Here is a 26,432-nt window from a genome sequence, read left to right as displayed (position 1 = left end):
AAAATGTATTACATGAACAAAAAAAGTGCAAAATTACCACTAAATCAACTTTAAAAGCAATAGCGTTCCACAGCATGTTGCACTGGGAGCCCCCTAATTATGCCATAATTGTAATTAGTTATCAATTACAATTATGATTGACCCCAACCCTGAAGGAGTGAACTATAGAGAACTTGACTGTGTGTTTGTTGTCCTGTATATACAGACATTAACCCCTCCCCCTCCTGTTTTTCAGCTTTATTTGAGGAACTGCAGGGTCTGGACATTTTCCTGGCAGAACTCTATAAGTAAGACTTTTGACCTGCTTTACAGCCTCCTGCACTGATTACTTCCCTCTTCCATGCATGTGAGCGAGCCCATGCGGGACAATAGTCTGAAGTCTAAACGGTTGGGCCGGGAGGCTTCTTGATAAACGGGTTCATTGATGTTTATTAGCGACTGTGGCTCTAATGAACTTTGAGCTGCTGCTGTTGCTGCTATGGATTTATGTTCTGTCTGTACTCATGGTCTGTCTCCCACAGACACTTGGACAGCAGCAGTAATGAGAGGCCTGACATCAGCACCCTGCAGAGACGAGTCAAGGTACCATTATATAGGCTTATATAGTCAATTACAATTATGTTCTAAATTACAATTAATCACAATTACTGTGCCTGAAATAAATAACCTTAAAATGTTAACCTTCCACTTGTGTTAGCTTCCTGTTAGCATCTCCAATGATAATGGTTCAGGTTACGACACTTCACTGAGGTCCAGAGTTGGGGTTCAATTACATTTCTAAATTACAATTTCATCTTCAGTTATCCATGTTCAATTACAACTCAATTACAATTACTTTGATCAGCATTTTTTCCATTTAAATTTTAAGAATTAAAATGACAAGTATTATTTTTCCCCTGAAAGTCAATTACAATTACGTTCTCAATTACAATTTTTTTTTTAAATTATAATCAAGTCTTCAATCATCAATGTTCAATTATAACTCAATTAAGATTATGGTGACCAGAATTTTTTTCCAATTATCATTAAAAATAATATTTCCCCCCTGAAAGCCAATTATAATTACATTCTCAATTACTAATGTTCAATTGCAATTAATCACACTGACTGAGGTTGAAATAAATAACCCCCAAAATGTTAACCTTCCACTTCTGTTAGCTTCCTGTTAGCATCTCTAATGACTGAGGTCCAGGGTTAGGGGTCAATTACAATTACGTCTTCAATTACGTGTTCAATTACAACTCAATTACGATTACTTTGACCAGCATTTTTTCCAATTAAATAAAAAAAATTACAAATATTATTTTCCCCTGAAAGTCAATTACCATTACGTTATCAATTGCTGATGTTTATTTACAATTAATTACAATTACTGAGCCTTTAATAAATCCCATAAAACGTAACCTTCCTCTTGTGTTCGCGTTCTGTTAGCATCTCTAATGATAACAGTTCAGTTTTGACCCATGTCTTAGCTGTAAAATACACTAACAAATATTATCCGTTTCTCATCTCTTGGTTTCCTTGTTAGGATTAGTAATCAATGATAATATTGGTATTAATATTTTTGGTGTGGGCGTCTGAGCCATGTTTCTGTCAAAATACCACTAGATTTCTATTTAATTTTAAATGGTAAAATTTTGATGGTTTTTTTAGAATTTCCAGGAAATTCCATAGAATTGCCAATAGAATCACAATTACAAAACCAATTATCTAAACCCAATCACATTTCAGTTATGATTACAACAGCAACAGGTTTTGTAAATTTTCATTACAATTATAATTACCCCATAATTGTAATTAATTACAATTGTGTTTGACCCCAACCCTGACTGAGGTCACTGTCCTTATAGAGATTACAATAGTCATGTTGATCATACAGTTTCAGTGCTGGTTTCTTTTTCATAGAAAGTCACACACGACATGGACATGTGCTACGGCATGATGGGAAGTCTTTTCCGCAGCGGCTCCAGACAGACTCTGTTCGCCTCACAAGTGATGCGTTACGCCGACCTGTACGCTGCGTCCTTCATCAACCTGCTCTATTACCCTTTCAGCTACCTCTTCAGAGCTGCTCACGTGCTGGTCAGTGTCACATTGTCACATCACTTTATGGTTCTATAGAAACTGAGAACCTTCTTATTGTCATCAGAAGACAATAGAACTTGTTACTGGTATTTCACTTCATGCTGGGGTGGAGCAACCTGTTGGTGTCAGTGATGTCATTCACTAAAAAGCATTCTTTACGTCAGGGGTGTCAAACAAAATACAGACCAGTTTGAGTTTAAGTGGCCCACAGATTATTTTTGGGGAAAATGAGCAAATTCAACATTAATGTGTGAGTATAACAATCCCTGCAGGATCTTCACTTACATTTCTCTGATTTGATGTTTTGTGAAGATTATGTGGAATAATTTGAGGAAAATTTGACAGATTTTGGAAAAATTAAGCGTTCTTTCAACATTTTGAAATTAAAACTGAGTGCCGTCATGTGACATAAGAACTGGAAAACTGAGCTCTTTAAATATTGTGGATTTTAATGATTTTTTTTGTATTTGGAGGGAATGAGAAACCTACAACTGAATGAGGATGTAATTTACAAAATATTACCCCAGAATAAACATCCGTCATTGTTTTGCCACATCTTTCAGTTTGTGGAAACACCAGAAAAGTAACTTTGTCAGAGTTATTTGGAGAAAAGACAAAAAAAAAAAAAAGAAAAAAAAACAAAACCTCTCAGGTATAAATTTGTCAACAAACAAAGTCACAAAGCGTAAAAAGAAATGGGAATGAACTAGATAGCACACACAAAACATACAGAATTACTCCAAAATGACAACTCAACCACCATGAACCATTATTTGTGCAGACAATCAAAAATATTATATATATGTGTGTATATATTTTTTTTATTCACTAACGACCAACTGAAAAACACCTGTGAAACCAGGTTATATCAGAATTTACTAATCCCGGACAAGCCCCCAATTGTTAAGTTCCACCCCCTCACAATAGAATAGTCTTTTTATTGTCATTGCACAAAGTACAACAAAATTCCACATGCCCCTCCCAACAACATTCAAGTACACTTCAAAGATTGAAGCCAAACAGATGCAGTTATCATAAAAACAACATAAGGTACGGTTAAAGTGTCACAATAAAAAGTTAATCAGTATAAAAGTGCATGAGTATAAAAAGTTAATCAGGATAAAAGCGCATAATGTAAAATATTAGAAGAGTGACCAATTTATTAAGAGTCAGTATTTAATTTTCCATACATTAGTAGTGATGCTGGTGTCTATGGTGTGTTTATTGTTTATTGAACTCGGCACAACAAAAATTAATCAAAAAGGGTCGTTCATGGGTGAAGGTAAAACTGCACACCAAAATAAAAAACCAGGGACCTCTGCTCTCTAAAAGGTGACAGGGGGGATTGCTGTCCACTGTCACCCACTGAATTGATCAAAATGATTGATTGGAAGTAGGGCTGGGCGATATGGCCTTTTATAAATACCGCGATATTTTTAGGCCATGTCACGATACACGATATATATCTCGATATTTTGCATTACCCTTGAATTAACACTTTGATGCACAAAATCACACCAGTATGATGATTCTATATGTCTACATTAAAACATTCTTGATCATACTGCATTAATATATGCCAATTTTAAACTTTCATGCAAAAAAGGGGATATCACAACTAAGTCAAAGTTGACATAACTGTATTTATTAAACAGTGAGTGGCTCAAACATAAAATTGTCAACAGAAAGTGCACGTTCTGTGCAAAATTGTCACAGAGACATTTCAAAACAAGACATTAGTGCAGGATGCAACTCACATGGCATTTCAAAACACAAAATGAAAGTGCACTTTTTGTACATAATGCCACTACAATATTTTAAAAACAAATAGTGCCCTTTTGTGCATGTTGTCATTAAGATGACATTTCAAAACAACACTAAATTTAAGTGCACCTTTTGTGCATAATGCCACTAAGATATTTAAAAAAAAAAAAAAAAAAAAGTCCGCGAGTTTAACGGTATGGTCATTTTCAACACCGCACAGACTACAAGCTGCGATATATCGAGTATATTCGATATATCGCCCAGCCCTAATTGGAAGCAACAAAACTGGGAGATATTCACCACATAGTGTCAAAGAAGTACTTGGATCAATTATTCACACAGTCACAGTTAAAGTCCATCTTTAAAGAAGGTCAGCATATGGCACAGAAGTCCCCTTCCCCTCATCATCTGAGGTGAGAACAAAACCCTCCTTATATAAACTCTAGTCCAGCTGATTACTAACGACTCACAGCCTTGATCAACTCTGCAGGTGCAGCACATCTCCCCGATTGGCACAATGAGCTGTGGTCTTTGTGCCAATCTGTAACAATATCAAAAAAATGAATAATAGTAATACGAAAACATGCAAACGAAAAGAAAAACTAACAATAAAACTCAAAAACCTGTGTTGTTTCCTGTATTAATGCTGAGATATTCTCAGAATAGACAATGACATTTTTGTATATAGCAAAAAAAAAAGTCAGGTTTTTCTGAATAATTTATTTTTCTGGTTTGTTTTTCGGGCTAATTCTTTTTCTGAGTAATTTTTTTGCTGTTCATGCTAATGTATTTCTGTTTTTCTGACAATTTTTTTTGTTTTGTTTTTTGGACAAAATTCTTTCAGTTTTTTGTGCAAATTTTTCCCCTTGTTTTACAGACATTTTTTTTCTGAGCCTATAGGGTATTTGAAACAACAGATGCATTTATTTCTTTATTGAGAACAAACAGGGTCGGCTTGTTTAAGTTGTTAAAAATGTACTTTCATCTTATTTTAAGACACTGGGAGATAGTTCATAATATTCATGGCATTAAAATTAGTTTATCAACTTTACACAGGCACCTGAGGACTTTACGGTTGTTCTTGTGAGATTTTTAAGTGTCTAAATAATTCCAAAAATATTTTGCACGTAAAACAGAAATAAAACTAGACCGAAAAACAGATAAAATTACTCTGATAAACAGAAAAATTTACTCTGAAAAACAGAAGAGAAAGAAAAATTACTTTAAAAAACTGAAAGAAAAATTATCTGAAAAACAGAGGACAAAGAAAAATTAGCACAATAATAGAAAAAAAAAAAACTAGTCGGAAAAGAAAAAAAAAATTTATGAAAAACTGAAAAAGAAAAATTAGCATGGAAAACAGAAACAATTTCTCAAAAACAGAAAAAGAAAAAAAAAAATTGTCCGAAAAACAGAAAAAAGAATTATCTAAAAAACAAAAGAAAAATTAACATGAAAAACAGAAAAAGAAAAATTAGCATGGAAAACAGAAACAATTTCTCAAAAACAGAAAAAGAAAAAAAAAAATTGTCCGAAAAACAGAAAAAAGAATTATCTAAAAAACAAAAGAAAAATTAACATGAAAAACAGAAAAAATTACTCTGAAAAACAGAAAAACAAACAAACAAACAAAACGAAATTATCAGGAAAAACTGATTTTTAAGTTTTTTTCTTCAAGTGAAAGCAGTTTGCTTCTGTATTTTTGTGTTCCTTATTGTAATAAGTTTCCATCTCTGTGCTAGAGCTGTGTTCCATCAAGGGTTAGTTTGCCGGTTGTGTTTTTAAAATGAGATCTTTTCTCCTCACTAGATGCCGCATGAGTCAACGGTGGAACACGCCCACGTTGACATCGACGCCGAGTCACCGATGGCAACGCGCAACCGAACCCACTGCAGCGACTGCAAGGACCTGGAGTGCAAACGCAGCCAGCTGACACGCTCCTTCAGCGAGATCAAACCTCCAAACCTCTTCCCTCAGACGCCCCAGGAGATCACGCACTGCCATGACGAGGATGACGATGAAGAGGAGGAGGAGGAAGAGGAGGAGGAGGAAGAGGAGGAGGAGGAGGAGGAGGAGGAGGAGGAGGAAGAGGAAGAGGAGTAAGCAAAACAAAAGCCACGTTCCTATAAAGCGATCTCCACTGTGTGTGTGTGCGTGTGTGTAATTATCCTCTAAGTACACACACACACTGACATACGCAGACACACACATATGCACATGCACACTTGGTCCTTCAAATTAAAGGGTTATCTTTAGTTGCGTCTCAGCTGTACAGAAACAACGCCACGCCCTGTTTTTGTTGTTGTTTTTTACTCTAACCTTTTTTTTTTACTAAAGTTTGTCGCACCTTTTCATTGATGAAACATCTTTCTTTACAATTTAATCCACCATGGTTGTCATTTCACTTTAATTTAATCACATACTTAAACTGGGAACAACATTAACCCTATCTGTTTTATTGAGCGTAGACTTTGTGTTTCCGTTAAAGTAGAAAACAACGATGAGTCCAACTGAAGCACAAGCCGGTGTCGGATCATTCGATACGTCGACGACTCCTTGATTTAAGTTTGGTCGAGAGCACACGTTTGTCGTGGCGCAGACTGAAGCTGCGGAAGTGGGACGGAGTATCTTGTGTCTTTTATCTCCATGGCAACCCTTTCCTGCAGTGGTCTCCCTGTAAATAAGCCAGGAGGTGAATGCTTTCAAGATTACATGCAGTATTCTTTGAGATTTCAAATTGAATTTTATATAGTCGATATCTAAGCGGTTAGTTAATGATGTGCGTTGTTTGCATTGAAGTGCCTTCAGTATGCAAACAAGTGAAGTTATTCAGTGGACGGGCTTCAGTTGTCTGCGTTTGGTGGGATTTCATCTATTATTAGGCCTTTTTAACACTGTAATGTAAAGTGTTTAAGATAAAGATTCAGATCAGGATTTGAACATTTCACCCAGATTTCTAATTTCTTTAACTTTTTTATTAACGGTTCTCAAATGATAAATACATTTGAAAGAAAATTCCCTTTGAAACCTATTGTCCACTCCAACACGTTTTTGTTTCCTCAAATGTGCTGTGAGTCTTTTAAATGTTCGATGCAGGCCTCAAAGGGAAGTAACACAACTATTTTTTAATTTTTTCTTCTTCTTCTTCGATGGGTTTAGACTTGATAACGTGTGAACGTGTTAAAATAAATCATTTGATCAAATCATGTCTGACATTAGGAAATATGATGCAGATGTTAAGAATGTTTTTTTTTTTTTTTTTTTTTTTTTTTACAAATGAAATATTTGTTTTCTCTATGCTGATTTGTTTTTGTTGTTTCTTGAATGTGAAATGACTGGATATGCGACTCCAGGCAGCTGCAATGCTAACGAGTAATAACAGACTGTCATATGCATGTAAAAAGAAAAACAGAAGTATTTTTGTTCTGTTTGCAACAATTTTGGGAAGCACGGCATCGCTTTTTTTTTTTTCCCCCTGATGTGTCGTTTACACAAAGCTGATTAAGCACAACTCTGTGAAAAAAAAAAAACCACATCAACACATCGTGGGGGAATGCAAATGGACGTCATGCACCATCACTACTACTATGTAACCTGGTGATGCCCCCACCACCTGGATATTCTTCTTCAGTGGTTGTGGGGTTTACAAAGCTGTAACTTTGAACTTTGCATTTGCCTGATATCACATGTTCCAATTTTTCCCCACAAAACAATGTTGTGGTTGTAGATTTCTCCACAAACGGGAGCAAAAACCATCAGCTGTGGTTTTCTTCAGTTTGTATGCATTAGTTCCTGTTTCACTGGGCTGTGATTGGTCCCAGGAACTCCATCCCTATGACTGTATTTGACTATGACATGAAAGTTTAGAATAAAGATAGTTTCTACTAATTTGGTCTTTTTTCTTCGTTCTGCTAGACCACATCTGTCAAACTCATGGCCCGGGGGCCAAATTACTTAGCATTAACCTTGCAATAGCACTAGCCAAACATTAACTTTAACCTAGCAATAGCATTAACTTAGCATTAGTCTAACATTAGCAATCACTTAGCATTAGCTTTAACCTAGCATTAACCTAACATTAGCATTCACTTAGCATGAACTTTAACAACATTAACCTTGCAATACCATTAGCCTAGCATTAACTTTAACCTCGCAATAGCATTAGCCTAACATTAGTATTCACTTAGCATTAGCTTTAACTTAGCATTAGCTGCTCTATTTATATTCTAGTTTCCAATGTTGTCACATTGTTTTACATTTTCATTCAAGTACCCCCATGACAAGTTGCGTACCCTGGTACCCCACTTTGGGAACCTAGGGTCTAAACTGAAGTCAAAACTCTTAACACAGCCTGTTCAACTCTCAGTCCATGTGAACTAAACTGTTAATCACTTTTCATTGGTTTCACACTAAATACATTCATTGACCACAGTCACCAAACATCATGAACTGCAAGTACCTTATTTTATTATAAAATACTGCTTCACCTGAAAAAATCATTCAAACTTGAAAGATAAGATGCATTTTATTTAACTCTCTTTGTTGTTGGTATTGTGTAGTTCAGTGTGTTTCCACAGCGACTTAGCTATTAAAAAAAAAAAAACTGTATTTTATTTAGCAACTTTTTACTTGTACTTGAGTATTTTACATATAACTTACTTGTACATGAGTACAATTTGAATCAAGTAACAGTACTTCTACGAGAGTAGAATATATTAGTACTCTTAACACCTCTGTGGATTACTTTACCTGAGCTGCACATGGACACAAACTGGGTTTAGAAAAAGGAGTAGATCAGTTCATTACTGCCACCTGGTGGTGAGGAGTGAGACAAACCTGATGTAACAGACTAAGCACATCCTCATCTTCATCCTCAAACAATAAAGACAAACACAAGGCGGCCAGAGGTCGTTCATAGACATGTTTTAATGTCGAGGTTTGTTTCTGTGACGTTGACGAAGCTCAACATGTTAGATGAGGTCATTAATACTGTGCAATCATCCAAGTTTAATTAAGCATAAAATGGATCAAAATTAAGACACCAAACCTCCACATGCATAGACGGTGCCAAAAACTGGCACTTCCACCCCTGTCATCATCAAACCCCGCCCACCACCAACAACTGTGAGGGAGACATGAAAGCATGGTGGCCACCCAGTGGGGGGGACACCAGTGGACATGTGACGTCCGAAGAGGCACAAACATGACAGAGACAGAGAGAAGGAGGCACTAAAGTGGTCAGCTTTACATTTCCATGGCTGCAGTTTAGCAACGTTTATAGCAAATATACATACAGTACATACATACAGTACATACTTACAGTACATACTCTCATCTCACACTCATTTAGAATCATCTCTTAAATAAATTGCATTTCATTGCACTTTTGTTAAAATAATTAATTTTTGCGATTTTTCTCTTAAAGGCAATAGTGTGATTTTATTTTTTAAAGGTGAAAAAGATAAAATGTACCACAGGCTTTATTTAGGATCATAGTAAAAATACTGCAATATACACATTATATCTGTAAAAGACCCTCACCCTCCTTCAGTGAATGCCCCCACCCCCACCCCAGGATGTAGCATATGCTGCACTGATACGACCCACGTGCACGCTCGTTTGTCAGTGTCGGCACATGCGCACTTATGTACAAACAATATTAAAAAATAAATAAATACAGGAAAACATTCTTGGTTCATTGTTTTTATGGGTTTTCCTTCCAAAAAACAGTTTTTGGTGCAGTCGTTGACGTAACTGATTACTGTGTGTGTGTGTGTGTGTGTGTGTGTGTGTGTGTGTCTGTGTATTACGTTCTCTGTGTCCAAGTCACCACAATGGAAGTGTCAGATTGTCCCAGAAAAAGAAGCTTGTCCCGGTCCACGTTCCTGAACAGGCTGAAGCACAGCAGGCGGTGTGAAAGGTAGGGGGCACTTCTATCCTGTGTTGGTTACTGCCCCCCCACACACACACCTTCCCTCATGTGCGCCTGAGTCTGTGCGACTGGCGACAGGCTCAACAGCTGCTAGATGGCCCCCTCGTTATGGGAGCTGTGGGAGCTGTGATTGCTCCGACTCAAACCCACACAGTTCTGCTGCTGGCTGAGCAGGTGGGAAGTCTCGTTAGCCACCGTGATGGCCACGGAGGGGGCGCAGGGAGCGGAGCACGCCGTGCCCACTGCTGACGTCAGGACGAGGGGCGGGACAGCTTCCACTCCATCGTGGAGCTCCGTTAACGTCAGCTCAATCTTGGTGAACTCGCTGTCAGTCGACTGAGGCGTCTTGTCCATCCGTGAAGCCATAACGGCGTTCTGGTACTGTTGGCGCGTTACCTAGGAAACACAGAAGAGGATGTAAACCTCAATGACACACAAAAAGACAGTGGCCCTCATTTATCAACCGTTCGTACGTTCAGATCTGAGCGTATGACGGGCATACGGCCAAATTCTTTTGATGTTATTTTATGCATATTTGTAGTCGTTCTATGTGTTTTTGGATGAAATTAGATTTTTTTGTGTATTATTTTCTCTTGTGTTTTTGTGTTTGTTTTGTGTGTTATTTGAGTCATTATTTGCATTATTTAGTTGTTTTGCATGTTTTTAATGAATTTCTGTTTTGTAAATTTTTCTGTTATTTTGTGTATAGTTGCAGTCGTCCTAAGTATTTTTGGATTTAATTTGATATTTTTTTAATCATTTCGGAGTAATGTGTATTTTTTCCCATTTTGTGTGTTTTTGGAAGGATTTTGGGGGGCCGCATTAAATTTGACAATTTTGACAATCTCGCGGCGGCCTGAGGCTACGCCCAATGAGACACCTCTCAAAAGGAAATCCCTGTCTCTCCAAGGGGCCAAGACAAGGAGGCACGGTCGTGACACCTTGAGCTTCCGGTAACGGTGCCGCTTTGCGTCCAGGTGGAAGCCCTTCAGCCATCTCTGCAGGGGGAGCAATAAAAGCAGACCCAGTGGGACCACAGCTGTCATGGATGTCAGCTTGCCTAAAAGCTACAGGAAAGTGACATAAGGCAACATCCTGTTCAAAGCAAAGAAATTGCCTGTGCTGAGGTGCAATAGGGACATAAAAATAAGCGTCTTTCATATCGACGAATGTGAACCATTCGCCCCAGGTTACTGTTTGTAAGACATCTGTTGTAGTTAGCATGCAAAACGGTAACACTTTTTTAAAGATTGAGTCCCCTCAGGTTCAGTATTGGCCTGTAACCAGAAGTTTTTGTTGTCACGAGGAAGTAGGTGGAGTAGAAGCCTCCGGGGTGTGACAGAGGATCTACCTCCTCTATTGTCTTCTTGACCAGGAGGGCGGACAGCTCCTGGTCCAGTGCTAAGGCTTTTGCCGGGTAGCTGATGACAGTAGCTTTGACCCGACTGGAGACGGGGCCGGCATCAAAACTGAAGCTTGTACCCATGAGTCAAGGTGAAGACCACCCATTGGTCCGAAGCATGAGCAGCCCAGTGCTGCTGGGGGGGAAAAAAACTGATGGCTGGCCCAACGGCCTCATTCTCTGGCCCTCCGGCCCCTTGGGGGCCTGGAAGGACGGCGGAGGGGACCCTCAGCTTGGGTTTACCTGGGTGGCCTGGGAGCAGGGGTGCGAAAGTCCACTGTTGGTCTCCGTGAAAGTCGCTGGGGACCGTAACTTCCCCTGGGGTGAACCTGTGGTGGAGGGCGGAAACAAGGGACAGTGGAGGGACCCCTCAGTCTATCTGTAGAAGGCATATTCCTATTCAGGCATGATAGCTGCTGTCTCATTTCACACGTTCTGACAGTCCTATCCAGTGCCTCAACCGCGGGGGTACCGAAAAGACATATGCAGGTGGCTGCGCCGGACGAAGGCGCTCTCGGAAGTTGATTGAGCCTGCTGGGGAATTGCAGACACTCCAAGGCCATACACATAATATCCTACATCGCACTATCCACTATCTCGCTTAGTGAGGATGGGGATCGTGGCTCCGTAACCATGGAGAACTGATCACCTTCATACTCCCGGAAGCGAGAGGATGAAGCTGCTAGAGCGATAACATCGTCCTCCCTGGTAAGCACCGGAAAGGGCGGGGTCAGTGGCTCCGTCTTGTCTGCAGCCTTGGCGGGGTGCCATTCTGCAGGAGGGATCTCATCCCTGCCAGCTCTGCGTGTAAGCAGTCCACCTCTGAGGCAAGCTGCTGCTCAGCTTTTGCTTTTTTCCTGGGGAGGTCAGTCCCAGTGGCAGACACACGACGGCTTCTCGAGCGCCTAGGTTGAAAAGATGGCAGCTGTCCGGGGGGAGAGAGGGGTCATCCCCTACAACAGGGACTACCTGGTTCAGACACCCTCAGTGCTTGAGGCATGTAACTGCAAATCATACACGGGTTGCCAGATAAGCCCTCTCTATGGTGGTCAGGACCGAGGCACCTTGGACAGAGGTCACGGCCATCACTGGCCTCAAGGAGGGAACCACAGGTAGCACAACAGTGGGAGCAAAGGGGGTGCAAACACCACCTACACAGCATGTTGCACAGCACCAGTCGCTTATGCTTAACACAAGGATATTTAGCTTTCCCGCTTAATAGTCAAACCGTGTAAGTTGAGGGAAGAGCCAGGGGAAGGAGGCACGCATACTGCCCAACCAAGCAGAGGTGAATTAATAAACACAAGTGTTAGCGTCGAGAAGTGTGCAACACCATAAACTGGGAGAGGAGATGCGAACGCTACCTTCACCAGCAAAGGCTACCATTAAACCTTCAGTCAAGAGAAATAGAGACAGATAGCAGGACCAAGAAGCCCGGGGAAGAGGGCAGACTCGCCGTCTAACCAAGCAGAGTGTGATCAACAAACATGCGTTTTAGCATTGAGCAGTGTGGCGCTAACACCAGGCTAACCGGGCCCTCACTCCAAAAGTGGATTTACGGGTCACTACGGTGTCATAAACAAACAGAAAAAGGGTTGCAATAAGTAACACTGCCGTCACCGTCTTACCAGTAAACTGAAGTAAAGTGATCCTCGGGAGAAAAGAGTGCAACCGCTGTCTACCTGACAAATCACAACTTAAATACCATTCATCAAAACTTATGAACAAATTGTTACCATGCATCGGGAGAAGTTAGAGCGTTGTTAGATCGCACCAGGTCTCAAACCAAAAGAGACGCCACAGGAGCGTTAAGCGAGAAAGTGACACAGTCACAAGGCTCCCAGCGACAGAGTGATAGCATTGTAGGCTATTCCTTTGAGCTTCTTCTGTAGCTGTATACACAGCGGTATGTGTGGCATGCGAGAAAAAAAAGGAAACAAACCTCGAGTGACTCCGGAACTTTCTTGGGTCACCCAGAGGTCACAGGTGACATTGTTGGTATGCATATTCGAACTGCGCATGCGCAAAGGGAACATGCAGTGCTTTAAGCACTGCCTCTGATGGTCTTTTTTCCAAAATCCTGCAAATTTCCTCAAATTATTCTACTAAATTAAATAACAATTGCTCATAATATCAAGGAAATATAAGTTAATTTAAGTTTAAGGTTACTTAATGGTGAATAATGTCGGTTTTGTATATACTTTATATGTAATTTATATCTGGAAATTTAAACTAGGGCACATTAATGTTAAAATTGCTCTTTTTCTTGCCTAAAATCTGCAGCCCACATGAGATCAAACTGGTCTGTATTTGGCTCCTGAACTAAAATGAGTTTGACACCCCTGGTATAAAGCATGAACACTCACTTTTATAAACTGCAGGTCTGAGGAGGCTCTGACGGAGTAATCTGGTACGTAGATGTGCAGGATTGAGTTGAGCTGGTTGTTGCTGCTGCCCAGTGTTGGAGTGATGGCGTCAATCCGCTCACTTCTGTTCAGAGGCTCTGAGTGGCTCAGCCCAAAGGGCCGCGGCGGAGATTTATTCTCTGTAAGAAGAAGACGAGGGTCAAACATCTCTGAGAGGACAGCAACCACTTCTCCAGTTTGTCACCAAGAAGCTGTTTTTCATATCAACTGAAGTTTGAACGTTTCTGCTCAGAAAACCTGAACACGGTTTATAAAGTGTACGTCCCATGTGACTTACACTGCTAATGCTAGCGCTGAATGTGTCTATCTCACAAAATCAATGGCTCCGGGGGCCAAATCTGGCACTTTGGAGCATCCAATTTGGCCCGCAGGAGAAAGTCAAAATGCCGGGAGAAAACATGAATCATTGTGTAAATGAAACTCAACAATATTTGCAGGAGCTCACAGTTTTCCCAGTGCTTATATCGCATGATTGCTGTCATTTTTAATATTTAACAGTTACAAAAAACTCAAAATCCGCCCCGACCCAGGCTGCCACGCTGACCCTCCGCGAAGGGGGCCAACTACGACGGTGAGGCCAGGGAGTGGGGGGGAGCGCTACTGATGCGGCAAAGAGGGCCGAGCGCCGGGCCTTTGGCGGCAGGGAGAGGAGGGCGAGGCGGCTGCTCCTCGCGGCACGAGCCCAGCCCCACTTCGCAACCCAGCCCGACCGACCCAGCCCTTAGAGCCAATCCTTATTCCTTATCCCAAAGTCACAAGTCAACTACTGTCTGCATACACAATCAAAAGACAAGGGAGGCTGGCCCGACTGACTGTTTGTTGATTTTTGCGACAGTGCTGCAGCGCTTGTGGCCACTAGAGGCGCTTGACGTGAAAGTTACAGGTCTAGCACCCCTAGTGGCCAAAAGTTACACAGTGTGGGCAAAGAAATAAAGCATTTGTTATTTTTCATGCTTAAGGCCCCCCCCCCAAACCATCGTCATGGTGTCACGGCCCCCAGTTTGAGAACCACTGAATTGCTTGCTGTGATGTATGGAAACCTCCTTGAAAAGTTGAACCCTCATTCTAGCAGCGTTGTATAACACATGTTCTGATCATCAGCCGTCTGCAGTGATTCTGCATCTTTCTACACACACACACACACACACACACACACACACACACACACACACACACACACACACACACACACACACACACACACACACACACACACAGTCGGCTGGTTCAGCTTTTTTAATGTGAACTTTCTCATTAAAGTCAGATTATGTTTTCCACTTCTTAAAAGAAGCCTGAAGAAAATCACACGTAACATAGTGGAAACGCTTGGCCGACTCTAATGCCACCGCACGGACAGGAATGTATATAATCCACTCGGAATGTGTGTGTGTGTGTGTGTGTGTAAAGGCGGAGTTCGAGATTTTTGCCGGGGGGGGGGCCCAAAGGAAAAATAGAATGAAAGAATATATATTTGCGTAGACGCTACGTTTAATGTTGTAAATTCATGATAAAATCAGGCCGTTGGCTTCTTTCTCCTTTTTTTTTTGCTGCAGTACCATACATGAACTGCTGGGTGCAGTGTCGCTTCACCATTTACATTGTGAAGAGATTGCACAACAGAAGAAGAACCAACCTAAAGTCTCAAAAGTTTGGGACCATTTCACTGAAAATGTATAATACAAACCTGAGGTAGAACTAACATCTGTGACATGAAACTAACAGTAATATGCTAGAATCAAAGCAGCAGAAAAATATTTCATAAATACATTAAAAACAATCTCAACAACGTAGCCCTGAAAGGAAGTCGATGGTCACATGACTCAAGCCCCCAAACAATTACTTGTTTTTTTAAAAGAACAACAAATTAATTCATACATATTTTGTATAGTCACTGTATTTTATGGCACTTAAACTATTTGCATATTATGTACATCAGGGGTTCTCAAATGGGGGTACGTGGTGACAGAGAGAGAGAAATTAACAGTGTCAGTCGTGGTCCCACACCAGACGTGAGATGACTGGAAATGATAAAAACTATAGAAATACATTTATTAAGGAGGCACTAAATCAAAGTTTTTCAACCTTGGGGTTGGGACCCCATCTGGGGTCGCCTGTAATTTCTGACAAATTAAAATAGATTTTTGAAATGTTTTAGTTATTCTTTTTATTATAATAATAATAATAATAATAATAATAATAATAATAATAATAATAATAGGCGACCGTGGCTCAGGTGGTGGAGGGTCGTCTTCTGATCGAGAGGTTGGGGGTTCGATGTAAAGCGCTTTGGGACTGCTTCAGTGTGGATATAAGGCGCAATATAAATCTAGTCCATTTACCATTTACCAGTAATAAAAATAATAATAATAATAATAAACATGCACTCTTAAACACATGTATTTCTATACTTACACTTTGTGGAATATGAATCTAATTCAACTAAAATGTAGTTAAAAAAAAAACATGATCAAAAACTATTTCTAGGAAAAAAAATAACTTTGGGGTCGCCAGAAATTCTTGAACCCACTTATTCAAGCTCTACTGCTCAACTCGAAGGCTGAGGTTGTCTGGGCAGAACCTGCTGATGGTCCCACAAACTTATTTTAAAACTCGGGGAGACCGATCATTCAAACCTACCGCCACCCGCCTTTGGAATGAACTTCCTTCAGACCTATGCTCTCTGGACTCAGTGGATGCTTTCAAAAAGCACCTACAAACCTACTAGTTTCAGCAAACATTCTAGTCCAACCTGGCCTAGCATTGTGTTTTATTCTACTTAATACTAATTACATGCTATTATACTTATTTACTTTACTACTGTGAACCACGTTGTGACTGTTGTCTGAGAAAAGCGCTATACAAACACATTATTTACTTACTTTTTTACAAAATGAGATTCTTTAAAATGTGCGTTATCACACATTCATTCCATCATTACGCTCAAGCAAAACGTTGTAGTCGGACAAAAGGGGGGGTACTTGGATTCAGAAATAAGAGAAAAGGGGTACTTGAGCCAAACACTGATTGCATTATATTAAGAATTGTATTTTTTCAAATTAATTTGGGAAATTCTGCAAATGCCAACACACGTGTGTGTGTGTGTGTGTTGTTGCACATCCAAACATGTGTCCTAGTATGTGTGCTCAGTGGCGTCCAGCAGGAGGCCGTAGCTCTAAGTCTTGTTTATGTACTTGAAGAGTTAAAGGTTAGAGGCGAAGGGGGCGGAGCTTGCTTTAGCTCCCAGGCCTCCAAGTCTCCCAAAAACTATTCAGACCCTTGACTGATGAAGTGAGAGGACGAGGACTTTCTCCTCTCTCTCTCTTTTTTGCTCCTGATTTGTCACACACACACACACACACACACACACACACACACACACACGCACACACACACACACACACTGGTGTGTGTTGCATTCAGGGACAGACACTGAAGCTTCTATCAAGCCTTGTTTGCTCACAAAGTCATGCAAAGAAAGAAGCAAAAAAAGTAGAACTGTACCTGGAGATCCTGCTAATGATTCAGCTCTACTGACGGCAAATGTACGAGACAAGGACAGAGGCACTTTAGAAAGAAAAAAGAGAGAAAAAATAGAAAAGAAGTAAGAAAGAGAGAGGAAAATCAATCACATTTTGGAGATCAATCAGCTTGATTAAACCTGTAATTACATCTGAAAAGAAAGTTACAAAGTTTCTGATTGGTTTAGGGTGGATTGCCTCACACACCACAGAAATGTTATAGCACAGTTTGACCAGTAGGGGTCTCTCTAATCCCACCACCCAATGAAAGTCCTCTTGTTTTTATTTATGAATGAATGAATGAATGAATGAACAGCAGGGTTTGGGTCAATTAAATGTGTAATTGCCTAATTGATCATTAATCAATTAGGCAATTGCTGTTTTAACTGTAATTGAATTGTAATTGAGTTCAGATAATTGACTTTGTAATTGTATTTGGCGTGAACGTTCTATAAAAATAAAAAAAAACCCTGTCATTTAAAATGTAATTAAAACAGAAAACTTATGAATGTAGTTGAACATGGATAATTGAAGACGCAATTGTAATTGAAAAATGTAATTTGGGATCAATTATAATTGTAAGTTTCAGGGTAAAAATAACAAATAGAATTTTAATTGTAAATGGAAAAATGCTGGTCACCATTATTACAATTGAACAGTAATTAAACATGGATAATTGAAAATGGAATTGTAATTGAAAAATATAATTTGTTGTCAATTATAATTGTAATTGCCTAATTGATTATTAATTACATCTATGACATAATTGTTACTGTAATCGTAATTTTAAAAATTTGTTGCTGTTGTAATGAGTTCAGATAATTGACTTTGTAATTGTATTTAGAGTGGAAATTGTCTAAAGACTGATATTTAATATGTAATTGAACAGAAAACTTGGGAACCATAGGTCTACTTTGGTAACAATTAATAAAATATGTTTCATATCACGTTTACCTGATAGTTCTCTTAAAGATCTTAAGGATCAATTTAAGGGTTTACTGACACAAAAAAAGGCTGAATAAAATATTAATACCAATATTTTTTATTTATTAGGAAACCTGACAAGGTAAACAAGAGATGAAAAAAACAAATGAGATGGTAAATGATATTTTTTAGTGTATTTTACAGCTGATTAAACACATGGGTCAAAACTGACCAATAATAATAAGAGATGCTAACAGAAAGCTAACCCAAGAGGAAGGCTACGTTCTATGGGAACTATTAAAGGTTCAGTAATTGAGATTAATTGTAATTGAACTTTAGGAATTGTGAATATTTGTAAATTAACTTGAAAAAATGCTGGTCAAAGTAATCGTGATTTGGTTGCACTTGAACATGGATAATTGAAGACGTAAATGTAATTTAAAAATGTAATTGACCCCAACGCTAAGCAGAGGTTTGTGATCAATCAAACAAATCTGATTCCTTCCTGTCTGTGGATTTTGGAGTTCCAGTAAAATGTACCTCCATTCTACTCATTCACAAACAGTCAAACACAGGTGATCTTACCAGGTGATGCAGTCAGAGCCAACATCCCATAGAAGGAGAACGGTCCTGCTTCAAACTTCATCTTCTCCTTCCCTGCCTCCACCTCCACTTTCCCCTGCAGGAAGCACCAAGAGTTCACGTGGAAATACAAAAAAGGCAGGAAACACACACACACACACACACACACACAAAATAAACATCACGCTTATTCTTCTTCTGGTGTTAAAATATTGTTTTTTTATGGTAACAATTTACTTAAAGTGTTATACATGAGGCATTACTGTCATTATTATGACATGACATGTCATTAGCATGAATAAGGTGTCATGAAGGCTGTCATTAAGTGTCCTTCGTTACCCTAACAAATAAAATAACCCCAACACTACCCAGAGGTGGCAAAAGTATCGTCTTTTCAGTACTCAAATAAAAGTATAGATACTTCAATAAAAAATGACTTTGGTAAAAGGGAAAGTATTGACGTTGCTCTCTTACTTTGGTAAAAGTAAAAAAGTACATGTTATTAAATGTACTTAGGTAGAACAGTAAAAAGTAAAACAAATGCCCCTTCAATAATAAGACAGGGGTTTTAAACCAGCAAACTCTTTCATATATTACTTTTTTAAAGAACTTGTAGAAAACTGGTACATGGAAACAAGTAGGGATGTAACGATTAATCGTAAGGCAGTTAAAAATCGATTCATAGGTATCACGGTTGATATCGGTTTTCTGAAAATTTAATCGCAGTACTTTTTTTAACCAGCAGAGGACGCTATCCACAAGTGTAGGCGGCGGGCGGAGTCTGCTAATACTTTCTTTCTGGCCGCCTTCTACTCTTAAATATGTTAATAAATGATTCATTACCCCTTTAGCACCGAAAGAATATCTGTAATATTACTTGAATATCTGTAAAAGTCACGTTTTTGTATTAGCTCTGTCTGCTAGCATAGCTTCTCTTCTTCACTGCAAGATATCTGCATGCCAACCGACCACTGGGTTACCAGCGCCCTCTGCTGGTCCAAACAAATATGACGTAAATCAGTGCAATGACGGTTTTTTTTTTTTTTTTAAAGTCCAATTGTTAAGGCACAAAATACATTTTCAGTTGCACTTTTAAAAAGAAAAATAACTATTATGCAGTTTTGCATTGTTTATTATAGAACCAGAATTTTAATTAATAGGCTTCATTTTCATTTGTATTATTCCTTTATTTATTTCATTCAAGATTTATTTTTAGTTAAATTGCATTGTTTTGAATAGTTTATCAAGGAATTCTTTTGACAATGAAAAATAAAAGGAAAATAGTACAGCATTTTCTAGTTTTTTTCCCAAAAAAAAAATTGTCTACAGTCCCATTTTGTAAAATAAATCGTGAGAGAATCGTATCGTGAACCCAGTATCGTGAATAGAATCGTATCGGGAGTTGAGTGAATCGTTACATCCCTAGTAAAAAGTAAAACAAATGCCCCTTCAATAATAAGACAGGGGTTTTAAACCAGCAAACTCTTTCATATATTAAATTTTTTTAAGAACTTGTAGAAAACTGGTACATGGAAACAAGTGAAATCTGTTACCTTTGAACACCTGGAGAATTTAGCACTCATTACAAATACAATTTGTAAATAAAATGTGCCAAGAAAAAAAATGCTCAATTAAACCCAGAGCTCTTAAAAGCAACAAGCTCATTTTTAAAGTGTAAGGAGTAGAAAGCACATATATTTGTTTTAGAAAGTCAAAGTAAAAAGTCACCAAAAAAATAAATACTCAAGTAAAGTACAGATAACAGAAAAAAGGAAGTGGAACGTCAATTAAAGACGTTACACCCCATTCACGCTGATAAGCCACTTCAGCTTTTTCCGTGAAAACGTGCCGAATATTGCCAACAACCATCCCGCTTTGTGAATGCTACTTCAGTAAACCAGCGAGCACTGTTAGCATCATATGATATAAGGTAGCACACCAGAATGCTCAGTGTAAAAAACCCACACCATAGGAGAGGAGCTGATACTGCCTGCAGCATTAAATACATGGTCTCTGTCATGCAGGAGGAAGTAAGTGGTGCTAAAATACAATTCCATTTTCTGTAACAGAAAATAATTGAGAAGCACTGACCTAACCCCACTAGATCCCTCCACCCAACCCAAAAATGCCTCTCAGAGAGTTCTACATTTCTAAATCTTACTCACACTGGCAGCACTCACGAGGCAACCTGTGAAAAATTCCTGGTAAGAACCTTGAATTTCATCAACACCGTGCGGGCCTGAGTTATCACGTATTACCTCAGCACTGCTTTTGTGTATGTGGGTCACTTTAGGTTCACATTCAGTTCATACTAATAACTGTTATGTTTTTGGCCATATGTGCCTGTTTTTGTCTCCCTCTTGTGGCTCTTTGTTTTTCTTTTAGGCTTGGTCCTGGTGGGGCGTGGACTCCAAGCAGGTACACCTGGTTCCAATTACTCATCACTGCAATACAAAAGCCTCAGACTCACCTCCACTCATCGTTGGATTGTTCCGTCTATGCTGCGGTACTTCTGCTCTAGAGATATCCTGAAGTCTATGCCTTTTGCCAAGTTTTATTTTTGATTCTGGACTTTTATTCCTCTAGTACCCGAGCCTGCTCTGGAGCCACTCCCAGGATCAAGCCAAGCCAAGAGGACACTTTTTGTTAAATAAATTCACGTCGACCCACACTTTGGGTGTTGTGTTTGTTTATGGGTCCAACTTAACAACCCTAACAGAACAATCCAACCACTATGGATCCAACCAACCCAGCATCCATTGTCAAGGTCCTTACTGTGCATGGACAGACTCTTGGACGCCATGACCAGGGATTGAAGGAGGTGATTGATGCGTTAGGAGAACTTTCCACGCAAGTAACGCAAGTGCAAACCCAGCTGATCCAAGTCACTGCTCAATTGGCCTCACCTGCTGCCACACCGACCACCTCTAATCCACCTGCTCAGGCCTCTGACTCACCTCAACCTGCTACTCTCCGAACAGCACGTGAGCCATATATTCCTACACCTCAACCATACTCTGGAGAACTTGGTTCCTGTGGGAGCTTTTTGTAAAAGTGTGATCTAGTCTTCGAACAGCAGCACCAGACCTATGCTTCTGATAGATCACGTATTGCTTATGTAATTGGGTTACTATCCGGAAAGGCGTCTGAATGGGCTACAGCTATATGGAACAGCGAATCTGAGATTTTGTAGTCGTATCAGCAGTTTATAACCGAAATGAAACATATTTTTGACCATCCAATCCAAAGTAAAGAGAGAAGACAGCACCTATTTTCTCTCAAGCAGGGAACTTCCTCTGTGGCACAGTATTCATTGAACTTTAGGATTGAGGCAGCAGCTAGTGGGTGGGACGACACAGCACTTCAGGGGACATTTTTTTATGGGCTATGTGAGAGCGTTTAGGATGAACTGGCAGCTCGAGACGAATGCTCAGACTTGGAGTCATTAATCTCTTTAGCTGTTCGCCTGGGCAATCGTTTGAGATAGAGACGTAGGGAGAGAGCGTCAAGTTCCCGCAGTAGTTTTCATCCCCAATCACCCGCTTCCCCTAAGTTTGAGATGGAATCAAGCAAGACACAATCTTCCACCACTGAGGAACCAATGCAGCTTGGACGTCTGCGTCTTGATCCTGCCAAACGTCAGCGTCGCCTGCAGTCCCGTTTGTGCTTCTACTGTGGGGGCTCGGATCACGTTCGGAGCCAATGTAGCCTTCTGCCAAAAGATGTGGCTCATCAGTGAGTCAGGGGGTCCTGATGAGCCATAACACCTCCGTGAAACCCCCACCACAACGTATCCAGCTGCAATCTTCAGTCTTGTACAATGGTGAACCATTTTCTGTGATATCCTTAATAGACTCCGGATCTGATGAGAATTTTGTTGATGTAGATTTTGTGAAACAGACTGGCATTCCCACCGAGCCCATAGACAAACCCAGGACAATTAAGGCTGTGGATGGGCATCTAATAGTTCATGTTACTCATTGCACAATCCCTATTACGCTCATTCTTTCAGGAAATCACAAGGAGACTATTAGGCTCTATGTTCTCCCTTCTCCTCTAGCTCCTATTGTTCTTGGAATACCATGGCTATCCTTGCATAATCCACAGTTTGAGTGGTCTACGGGCTCAATTACCTGGAGCGTGTTTTGTCACTCCAACTGTCTGCGTTCAGCTATCTCTCCTGTGCATACCCATATCCCAAATGTGACACAACCCCCGGATCTTTCCAATGTACCATCTGAATACCATGATTTGGCTGAGGTTTTCTGTAAAGATAAGGCACTTTCACTTCCTCCACACAGACCATATGATTGTGCTATTGATCTTCTCCCTGGTGCTCCTTTACCCTCTAGCCGTTTATACAAGCTGTCTGGACCTGAGCGGGAGGCTATGGAGAGATACATTCATGACTCATTAGCCAACGGTCTTATTCGGCCCTCCTCCTCACCTGTTGCTGCTGGCTTTTTCTTTGTAGGAAAGAGGGATAAGACCGTGCGCCCTTGCATTGATTACCGAGGGCTTAATGATGTTACGATAAAGAACAAGTACCCACTGCCTTTAATTGATTCTGCTTTTGAGCCTCTGCACAGGGCCACTGTTTTTTCCAAGCTGGATCTACGCAACGCCTATCATCTGGTGCGTATCAGGAGTGGTGATGAATGGAAGACTGCCTTCAATACGCCATTGGGACATTTTGAATACCAGGTAATGCCTTCCGGGCTTACTAATGCTCCCGCTGTCTTCCAGGCCCTGGTCAACGACGTTTTGCGTGACATGCTGAACAAATTCATTTTTGTATACATCGATGACATCCTCATATTCTCCCTGGACATCCAGGAGCACATTCAGCATGTCCGTCTTGTTCTGAGAAGACTTTTGGAGAACAAATTATTTGTCAAGGCGGAGAAGTGTGAGTTTCACAGACCCACTATTAGTTTTCTGGGCTTCATTATCGAACAGGGCAAATTGAGAGCGGATCCAGCCAAGATTCAGGCTGTGGCTGAGTGGCCTACCCCCACATCCCGAAAGAACTTACAAAGATTCTTGGGCTTTGCTAATTTTTACAGGCGATTTATCAAGGATTTCAGCAGAGTCGCCGCCCCGCTCACTCGCCTTACCTCGAGCTCCATTCCCTTCACCTGGACCTCTGATGCTCAGAGTGCGTTTGACCTGCTCAAACGGAGGTTCACCACTGCACCTGTACTCATCCATCCAGACCTTAGTCGACAGTTTGTTGTGGAGGTGGATGCATCCGATCTAGGTGTGGGTGCCATTCTGTCCCAACGCTCTGCTGAGACCAACAAGCTACACCCATGTGCTTTTTTTTCGAAGAGGCTTTCTGAGGCGGAGAGAAACTATGACATAGGTAACCGTGAGCTATTGGCTGTAGTTTCAGCCCTCCAAGAATGGAGACACTGGTTGGAGGGGGCGCAGCAATCCTTTATCATTTGGACTGACCACAAGAACCTTTCTTACCTCCGGTCAGCACAAAGGCTCAACCCCCGCCAAGCACGTTGGGCCCTTTTTTTAAGCAGGTTGAACTTCACTTTGACCTACCGACCAGGCTCAAAGAACGGCAAGCCTGATGCATTGTCCCGGCTTTACACTTCTGACCCTGTTGAATCTGTTCCAGGCACCATACTGCCCCCTTCCTGTGTGGTTGCTGCTGCCCACTGGGAGATTGAAGACACAGTCATGGAGGCCCAACGCTCGGAGCCGGATCCCGGTCAGGGTCCGCCTAATCGCCTTTTTGTCCCAGCCTCAGTTCGTTCTCCAGTGGGGCCACTCCTCCAAGCTCTGCTGCCACCCAGGTATCCAACGCACTATGACCTTCATTAAACAGAGATTTTGGTGGCCCTCTATGGGTTCTGACGTCCGTGAGTTTGTGTCTGCTTGTGATATCTGTGCCTGTAGCAAGTCATCTCACTTGCCTCCTGCCGGTTTGCTGCATCCTCTTCCGGTGCCCTCACGACCCTGGTCTAATATTGCGGTGGACTTTGTTACCGGCCTGCCCCAATCCGAAGGTAATTCAGTTATCCTAACCATTATCGATCGTTTCTCCAAGGGAGTCCATTTTGTCCCTCTTCCCAAACTCCCATCTGCCTTGGAGATGGCTAACTTGTTAGTCCAACATGTTTTTCGTTTACACGGGATCCCTGTGGACATCGTATCGGATCGTGGACCTTAATTCTCTTCACAAGTATGGAGAGCATTCTGTCAGGCCATTGGAGCATCAGCCAGCCTTTCCTCAGGTTTTCATCCACAGTCAAACGGTCAGGCAGAGAGGGCAAACCAATGTCTCGAAACTGCCCTTCGTTGTGTGACAGCCCGCCATCCTACTGCTTGGTCCACTTTTCTTCCTTGGGTTGAATATGCACACAATTCCATGTCAAGTTCTGCTACTGGACTCTCTCCTTTCATGGCTTCTCTTGGTTTCCAGCCGCTTCTGTTTCCTGCACAAGAACGGGAGGTGGCTGTCCCATCTGTTCAGGCCCATCTTCGTCGGTGCCGAGCCGTTTGGAATACCGTCCGTTCTGCCCTCACACGTTCTGCAGCTCGTAGCAGCACCGGTCTACCAAACGGGACAGAGGGTGTGGCTCTCTTCCCGTGATCTGCCCCTCCAAGTGGACTGCAAGAAACTGGCTCCGAGGTATGTGGGACCATACGAGATTGAGAAGATTGTGAACCCCGTCTCTGTCAAACTTAAATTGCCCGCTGCTCTACGAGTTCATCCTGTGTTCCACGTTTCCTTGATCAAGCCCGTCATGTCCAGTCCAAGAGGACACTTTTTGTTAAATAAATTCACGTCGACCCACACTTTGGGTGTTGTGTTTGTTTATGGGTCCAACTTAACAACCCTAACAAATAACAGTCACAATTAATGTTTAATAAGTACACAAACATTTGGATTTTCCCCCAAATAGTCTGAACTGTGCATTGGTGTGTAATAATTGTAATCATTATTATGTCATAAATGTAATTAATTACAATCATGGCATACTTATAATTGTTTCTAATTGTCATTGGAATAAGAAATTCTATAAAAACTGTCATTTACAATTTAATTAAACGTAAACCTGGGGAACCATGTTACAGTTCTATGGCTTACATTCGTAGTTAAATGATTAAATAGAGATAAATATCAGATACGTTTTTCCCACTACCTGTCAGCTCTCTTGAGGATCATTTTACCATTTAAAAAAGATTAAATAAATAAATGGAGACAGAAATATACTGACAGAAAAAAGGCTCAGATGCCCACACCAAAAACATTAATATTAATATTTTCATTGATAAGAAAGCCTTACAAAGTAACCAAGAGATGTAAAACAAATCAGATGATAGATAATATTTTTAGTGTATTTTACAGCTGATTTAAGACACGGGTCAAACTAACCCGTTATCATTAGTGATGCTAACACATGAGGACGGTTATAGGGTTATTTTTTAGGCTCTATAATTGTGATTAAATTGAATTTGAACTTCAGTAATTGAGAACATAATTGGAATTGACTTTTAGGGGAAACTTAATATTTGTAATTTTAATTGTATTTGAAAAAAAAAAAAAAAAACCCAAAGGTCACTGTAATCATAATTTAGTTGTAAATGAACATGGATAATTGAAGACGTAATTGCAAAATGTAATTGACCCCAACCCTGGTGTGTGTCGCCTAATGTACTGGCAGAAATGAATGGTGTTTTTCCATTTAAAAAGCAATGCAGACCATGATGTCAGCCTTGTTGTAATCCTGTTACATCACACGAACTTCTACTGTGCCACCAGCAGGCAGAAAGTCACA

The 26,432-nt window shown here is 40.5% G+C and overlaps 2 protein-coding genes across 5 annotated transcripts in view; one reads left to right on the top strand and one right to left on the bottom strand.

Annotated features, from left to right (window-relative positions):
* The window catches only part of nt5c2b (5'-nucleotidase, cytosolic IIb), a 42,143-nt gene extending 34,406 nt beyond the window's left edge, over nucleotides 1–7,737 (top strand). For all 4 annotated transcript variants that reach the window (XM_028459345.1, XM_028459335.1, XM_028459353.1 and 1 more), the window contains 4 exons: nucleotides 236–287; nucleotides 522–582; nucleotides 1,906–2,082; nucleotides 5,659–7,737. In XM_028459345.1, coding sequence (XP_028315146.1) covers nucleotides 236–287; nucleotides 522–582; nucleotides 1,906–2,082; nucleotides 5,659–5,952 — 584 coding nt within the window. In that variant the 3' untranslated portion in view covers nucleotides 5,953–7,737. The remainder of the gene's footprint in view (nucleotides 1–235; nucleotides 288–521; nucleotides 583–1,905; nucleotides 2,083–5,658) is intronic.
* A 1,720-nt stretch (nucleotides 7,738–9,457) lies between these two features.
* cnnm2b (cyclin and CBS domain divalent metal cation transport mediator 2b) overlaps nucleotides 9,458–26,432 on the bottom strand; it is a 64,680-nt gene continuing 47,705 nt past the window's right edge. The window contains 4 exon segments of the mRNA XM_028446822.1: nucleotides 9,458–10,177; nucleotides 13,550–13,728; nucleotides 17,111–17,173; nucleotides 18,637–18,730. Of these exon segments, the coding sequence (XP_028302623.1) occupies nucleotides 9,872–10,177; nucleotides 13,550–13,728; nucleotides 17,111–17,173; nucleotides 18,637–18,730 (642 nt within the window). The 3' untranslated portion in view covers nucleotides 9,458–9,871.

The sequence above is a fragment of the Gouania willdenowi genome, chromosome 1 (genome assembly GCF_900634775.1).
Source record: "Gouania willdenowi chromosome 1, fGouWil2.1, whole genome shotgun sequence".
NCBI lineage: Eukaryota > Metazoa > Chordata > Actinopteri > Blenniiformes > Gobiesocidae > Gouania > Gouania willdenowi.
This window is presented reverse-complemented; position numbering and strand designations above follow the sequence as displayed.